This window comes from Eucalyptus grandis, chromosome 11 (assembly GCF_016545825.1).
Source record: "Eucalyptus grandis isolate ANBG69807.140 chromosome 11, ASM1654582v1, whole genome shotgun sequence".
Taxonomy (NCBI): Eukaryota; Viridiplantae; Streptophyta; class Magnoliopsida; order Myrtales; family Myrtaceae; genus Eucalyptus; species Eucalyptus grandis.
The window spans coordinates 380,381-387,760 of record NC_052622.1 but is presented as its reverse complement, the minus strand read 5'-3'; the positions used below and the strand labels follow the sequence as shown (position 1 = coordinate 387,760).

At 41.0% G+C, this 7,380-nt stretch overlaps 1 protein-coding gene across 2 annotated transcripts; it reads right to left on the bottom strand.

The window, feature by feature from the left end:
* On the bottom strand, positions 1–2,637 carry LOC104424306 (uncharacterized protein At1g28695). Of its 2 annotated transcripts, XM_010036672.3 has the most exons (6): positions 2,404–2,637; positions 2,158–2,216; positions 2,012–2,077; positions 1,772–1,921; positions 1,246–1,623; positions 2–751 (listed from the first exon to the last, which is right to left on the bottom strand). In XM_010036672.3, exons 4-6 carry the CDS (start codon positions 1,919–1,921, stop codon positions 245–247), a joined length of 1,035 nt encoding a protein of 344 aa, XP_010034974.2. In that variant the 5' UTR covers positions 2,012–2,077; positions 2,158–2,216; positions 2,404–2,637; the 3' UTR covers positions 2–244. The 2 variants fall into 2 exon arrangements, with proteins under 2 accessions (XP_039161689.1, XP_010034974.2); XM_039305755.1 differs by lacking the exons at positions 2,012–2,077; positions 2,158–2,216 and having other exon boundaries at positions 1–751.
* Between the last annotated feature and the right edge of the window lie 4,743 nt (positions 2,638–7,380).

The window sequence follows — 7,380 nt, the reverse complement described above, 5'->3', positions numbered from 1 at the left end:
AATTGCTAAATCACACAATAAGAAGGTCACTAATTTCAGATTATTGTGGGTAAATTTAAGTAGTTGGTAAATGAAATTTGCTTATATCATATACACATTAGAATAAGCTCCGGTTGAGCCCATGCATTACATGAGGCCACCTAATGTGGCTCATCAAATCGAGCAAAGTTCCAATAGTCAAGAATCACCGATCAATTGCTTCAAATATGAATCTAATAACCACGAGGCAATGCTGAAGCTCTGACTAATAATGCCACGATTCCTCGCAAGCCGAGTGTCGCGACCAAGCAAACGGCGCCGTATCATTGGCCAGAGGAGGACTACTCTTGAACCTCTTCCAGTCATGGACAACTTTGGTGAGATCGGCCACTTTGGCCTTGATGGTGCGACAGCAGTTGGCATGAACCGTGGACACGACCCTCACGTCCCTACTGTCTTCACAGAACCCGCTGAACAGGGCCGTCTCCAAGAAGCTCACCCTCAGCCCCAACTGCGCGAACACGCCCTCGTGCATCATCCGGTCCAGCACGTCCTGCTCCTTGAGCCCGAGGGAAGCGTTCTTCCTCTGATACCACTCGCGGAAGAGCGCGACGGTCTTGTTGTTGGACCGTACCATGTAGAAGCCGGTGTTGATGGGGTTGGCTTGGCTCCACTCATCGCCATTGAACCGGTCGTTGCTGATCTGGAGGTCGATGGTGTCTTCGGGGCTCAACCTTGGGAACGGGTCTCTTAGCCATATCACGTCCGTGTCCTAGCAAAGGCAAGCACGAAAGTTTCTCAGCCTGGGTGGTCTTTAGCCATAATATACATCAAGTATCACGGATGGATATGTGGCGGTGTCTATGGAAAGTGCAAGTTGGGCTTTTTGGTGGCCAGTTTTAATGGGTTGATGGTAAAACCAAAAGCTAGTTATGCTTAATTCAGTGCAAGCCAGGTTGCAGCCAGAATGGTCGAAACTTAGACAAATATCACGTAGAGTTAAACTTCTCATCATTTGAGGCATGACTGCGATCACAACTGGTCATCTATACTAGAGCCTCAAAATGGAGCAGCCATGGTACTTGGCTTTTCCAACTTTTAGAAGTCAACTCTAAAATTCTTTTTCCCCTATCTCCAATACTACCAATATGTCTAGATAGCAAACTCACCCTATATCTGGGAGATTTTGCACAAATGAATGTTCCTCCAAACCATGTAATTGCGAAACATTTGTAGGAGGGGATCAAACGAAATGGAAAGACATACTGTGAAAATGAAGCTGTAACCTCGCTCGAGCACGTCGCCCAAAAAGAGAGTTCGCCTCCACATCATATTGATGAAGTCCTGGGACATGTACACTTTCTCTCCAGCTAAATCATTCTCTGTTTGGAGCTTGTAGCAGTGAAGCCTCAGAAACAAGCATCGCTCGAATGCCATCTGGTCGATTGCCACCAATAAGAGATTGTCGACTAGGGTGCGCGTGTCCTCGCCCAGCCAAAACCCGTCCAAGAACAAGTCGAGCATTGGCTTATCCCCTTCTACATAAGCCTCGTTCACCATCGTTATGATCACTGTCTTGTTTGGCCTTGACGCCTTAGCCAATGCTTCCTCAAGCTCATCCCTGTACTCGATTGCGTTTGATCCCTAAACCACATGTAACAACACACGACACCCTAAATTACACTGTCTGCGCAAATATCCCTTGGATTTATGTGTGGGCTGCGCTAGAGTATATATGATGTCACTAACTTTGTTGAATGAAAAGTAAGGAAGAAAAGGGAAGTTTGCGTACCGAAACGATGGAGGGACGAGTGTTCTTGGCTTGGAGCTGAAAGAGGAGGTGAGTGCCTGTTGGAGTCGAGTTGAAGAAAATGTACAGAAGACCCACCAAGAGAAGACATGCAATGACCAAGTCATTGGCGCGACCTTTCAGATATTCCATCTGCGATTGCGAAAGCGATTTCAGGAGGGACTTGCACGGGATATGTATATATGTCGATCGTCGATATGAGTCGAAGAGAGAGCTTCCGACCTTTGATTATGAAGAGTGCGTCCTACTTGCCTACCTGCCCGTCTTAGGACTTCAATTACGTGTAACCTAATTTCAAAGATGTTATGGTAACTAAAATTTCACATTGATAATTCAGTAAACAAGATTAAAATCGGATGCCGACTCACTCTATCTCCTCGTTTTCACTCCTCCCCTCCTATATCTGTCCCCACAAAACAATTTTTTCCTTCAAAAAATTGCAGAATGTGAGAGCACGTGTATGAAGACAATAACCACAACAAAAGATAACATTGCTTATGGAATCAAGAAGGTTCATCAGCGAATGCTGAAAGAGCCTTGAGAGTCCTAGAGACCCACATCCTAAAAAATGAGAAAAGAATACAAATAAAGAAAGAAATTTGATGTGTACTCACCGTCGCCAAGGCTGGAGGCCACATTCCAGGAACTCATGAAACCTTGTTGAAGATGATCGTCGCGATTTCCATGCTTCTCTATGCCCCTCCGGATCTGCGGAATCGATCGTAGTCCTAAGCAGCGTGGAGAATTGATGCATGTGTTTCTTCATCAGGTCGAAGGAACCGAGTAATTAGGCAGAAACAGAGTTCATGGTGAGAACAAATTCAATGAGATAAGAATAGAACTTTGAAACAAAGGAAATTTTTATGCTTGAGATAAGCATGCTGATTAGGTACTCGGAAGTCTGATATAACACGGAAAGTCCCACAGCCTTCAAATTGTCGATGTATAACAACAACTTACACGTTTTTTTTTTCTTTTCGTTTTGGGAAAAACAAAATTGATCCATTAATTTGATTTCTTTGTATATTTCATAATCATCCGTTGACAATTGTAGCCCGATACAAAGAATTAGTAGGTTTCATGACATCTAATTATATACTTTGTTGACTTTTAGTAGGAAGTGAAATTAAATGACTAATGAGACTAGTCCACGATTCACAATTTGGATAAACTCCCGAAGATTATAAGGAAAGATAAGAATATTCGATATGCTCATGTAATCCGATGTTCCCTAAAAACTCCCAACTTACTCTATTCGTGATTTTCTAAAGTTGGGATAGTAACATGTGATTGTCACTTGCCCTTTTAGAAAATTTTGAATCAGATTTTGATCTTTGTGTCTCAGACATGCATGGGTTTTATAATTTTCCCAAAGAATAAACTTATGAACACGCATAATCAAAAGATAATATATGGTGGAAATTCTGGAGTATCAATGTTTGCTTAGGAACTATGATATAACTAGGAGACTCCCCCAGCTTTCAAAGTGTCAATGTGTTATAGTAACTTGGTACCTTTTTTTTTTTTTTTTTTTTGAAAAAACAAAATTGATCCATTACTCTGAAGTTACTAACTCTTGAAATTTTTCTATTTTCTAAGGTGATTGGTCTCAAGCTAGGGTGATTATCACCGTAAAACCTAAAATTGAGACAGACGGAAACATGAATAGAGAATGAAGATACAAGACCAAATCATGAGAGAAATAGAGACGCACCTCAAGCATGGTACGGTTGGGATGGTGGACGGCGACAAGATAGTGAGACTATGGTGGTGCTGCGCAAGAGGCCGAGAGCAAACTAACCACCCGAAGCTGGCTGGTTCATTCCACTTTCAATCCAATTTCCGGTTTAACTCAGAACCGACGCTTTTCCCTACCATTTTCCACACCCGTCTTCCTTCCCCACACCGTCATCCTTTCCCTTCCCCAAACGCAGCACATACACTCATACCCTTTGTGGGCATTAAAATAAGTAAATAAATAAAAGGAAAAGCCAGTTTTGAACTTTTGATATTAAAAAAAAAAAACGACCAGAAAAAACTTTTGATCAAGTAAAAAAAAGCATACTTTAAAGAATATGAAAATGTAGATGCTGGTTTTAAATGCTAATGTAGGTGGTATGGACGCTACGATGAAGTATTTTTTTATTTTTTTGGTAAAGGCTACGATGAAGTATTGGAAGACATTTCGTTGGAAAAAACGCCACATGCTTCGAAAGGCAAGGCATGCTCATGTGTTGATGATAGACCCGTTAAATGGATGGATCGGGTCGAGTTTGAGTCGGGTCGAAAATGGGTCGACCCATATTTGACACATTTAACCCGTTTTGACCCATATTCATATCATGTAAATCTAGTGATCCATACTAGACCCGATTCATACCCGACTTATACCTGACCTAACCCATATTACTAAAACCCATTGATATTCTAGGAAAACCCATGCCCACTTTAAGCTATGCTAATTAAATTAATTTTCAAATTAAATTAAAAAATAGTAAATAAAATAATTAAAAATAGTAAATAAAATAAAATTGTTAAAAAAACCTATAAATTAAAATATTTATAAAGAATTAGACCATGCACATGCTTCTTTTGTGTGAAGTGAACATATTAATGAGCAATTGAAAACGCAATTTGAAATTTTTTTAACTAAACCTGAGAAAGCTTATTTTTATGATTTTAAAAAATTATATTGCTAAAATACTTTTATGCAATAAAAATTTATTTCTAAAATAATTTTCTAGAAAATCAAATTTGTAATTATTTTTTTTTTTAAATCGAATTTTTATTTAGTATTGCTACCCAATAGGTTAGGTCATGCTAAAATCGCGTTAGATTGAAATTAACAGCAGAATTTGAACTCGATTTCAAAAATTGAAAATCCTTTCATGTCACAATTTATTTCAATAACGTCAACTTATCCTTCAAATAATTTCCAGCGAGTTCGGGATTTTTATAGAAAATCAATTCGGATGATTCGAAAAATAACAGAAATTTCGAAGGGCCAAATTGAAGGAGTCTTTGGCCTCCAAAGTGAGCTACTGGGTGAAGGGAAATTGTGGATTTTGTGTGGGCTTCTTTGTCAGCAAAATTGGACATCAAATTGAAGAAATTGATGAAGAAATTGAAGTCCAAGCGGTGAAATTCGTAGGTTAATGTGGAGTATTTTGTTTAACTTTTTCCTTTCCCTCTCTTCGGTCTCTCTCCCTCGCACGTTCCCCTCTGTCCAACCACCCCTGCCACTTTCTTCCATTCCTTCTTATCTTTTGACTTTCTGGGCTCCTCACTATCTTTCCCTTCTCTCGCACGTCTCTCTCTCTATTTGCAAGTTTTTCTTCCCCCCCTCAGCCGACATTCCCTGCTCCCTTATCCCTTCTCCCTTCTTCTGTTTCTCTCCCGCGCACGCCAGCTTCGACGACTCCTCCTTCTTCGCGGTTCCAGCTCCTCCATTTCTTCCTTTTCTTTGTAACAGAGCACCCTCCATTTTGCTGCCAGCGTCTTCATCCCTTTGCCAGCACCACCGAACCCCTCTCTTTCCCCCTTGCTGCACTACCACCTGCTGTCCCAACCCCACCGACTACCCTGTTTTCCCCTTCGTCCGCGTATCCCCACCGAGTCAACCACCAGTTACACCTCCCCCGAAGTTGACTCCATCAGTGCCCATCTTCGACCGAATCTGCTGCTCCATCGTGGCCCATCTCCACCACCTGCAACTGCCAAGACCAACCCCAAGTCGTGCCCGTTCAGTCGCCGTTTTCACTCCCACCGAACCGAAGCAGCAAGACCAGCTCAACCGTGAGCTTCCTTGGCCATTTTCGGCCCAATCTAAGCCTCCGTTGGCACTGCCGTAAGCCTGAGTTTCGGCTGCCATCGCAAACTCATCGGCTCATTATTCCAGCAAGTTTACTCACTAATCTTCGCTTAGGGAATTAATTATACTTAAGAGTTGATTAGTTTAGGCTAAGTATGAATTATGTGGTTAGTTAGAACAGATTAGCAATTTAATTATTCATTTATGCATGTTAAGTGGTTAGAGTAACATAATTAGAGACTAGATAAGCTGTAGTATTTATTTAGATTGGTTCAGAAATTTTCTAGGTCCATTTTGGTATTTAATTAGGCTTTTCCGGCCTAAGTTCTATTTATGGCATTTAATTGTATTTATTTAATTAATTTTGGTAATTATTTAATTATTTATTATTTTCTGGAAATTATACCGAGATAGCCGGTGATCGGAATTTTGTGCTGATTTTAATGGTGTGTTTGGTTTATTTAATTGAATGCTAGATTGTGCAAATTGTGTGAGAATTATAATTTTGGGTATTTATTCCAAAATTGAGGAATTTCGGTATTTAATTGGAAAATACCGGGCGTCGGTCTACAACACCAAAAATGTGTTTACGGATTATTATGACTAGTGAGAATTTCTAAAAGAAAGATATTGAAGTTTTGGCTCAGGCCAATCGTGTATCCATACCCGACTATTTTATCGAGTATTTTCAAAGTGGTGTTTTATCAGCTTGAGTGAGCACGATATATATATGATCGTTTTACTAAGATTGTTTTATCAGCTTGAATGAGCACGATCTATATGATTATCAGCTTGAGTGAGCTATCTATCCATATATCAATTTGAGTGAGCTAAAACCATATATTGCGACTGTTGTGAGTAGTGGTAGTATTAGAGGATGGATATATGGTATTGAATGGATAGATAGTACTATTGGTATGGACTTGAGCTATTGATTAATTGATCGATGGTTTGATTGGAATTGAAGTGATTGATTGAGTATATGAATTGTACTAACTTGCATGAAGGATTTGAGGCAAATGTAAGTCATCCGTCTTGTGTGTGGTTTAGATGGCCTTTAGGCGTATTTCCTTTCTAATAGGAGTTTAGGAGGTGAATTTGCTGAGACATTATCTCATCCCATTGTGGGCTTAAATTTTCAGGTCCCTAGTGTGAAGAACACGGAGTTTGAGGTGGAAGGGTCAGGAGCATGGGTGGCTCAGAAGTTCTTTTGGAGATAGACCTCCTGTACTTAGACCCTAGAGTTGGCCTCTCTTTGTAAACTAGATTGTGGTTTTTAATAATGTGTTTATAAAAGTTGTGTTGATTGATTTGAAATTTCATTGTCCAGCTTTTCTATCCCATGTATGTTGTTGTAGGGGATTAATAGTTCGTTTTTGCATGCGCATTAAAATGAATGGGTCGGCGACGTGTCCTAGGACGTCGCAAATTTTATCGATCATCGAAAGATGGGCATGCGCTCAAGATTCGGGGCGTGACACGAGCCTCGCTAGTCATCAGCGAGGCCTCAACCTCACCAAATTGGCAAGATTGAGCCTCGAAAAGCATCGAGCGAGCTCGGCCTCATGGTGGGACTCAAGCTTGCCGGCGTCAGGCAAGCTCGAGTCTTGCTAGATCTGGCGAGGCCTCAACCTTGCTAGATCAGCCTCACCAAGCGTCGGGTGAGCTCGGTCTTGTTGAATCTAGCAAGACTCGAGCTTGCCTAGCTCGCTCGACACCAGCAAGCTCAATCTGGCAAGGCCACGACCTCGTTGACGACTGGCAAGGTTATCATTATGAC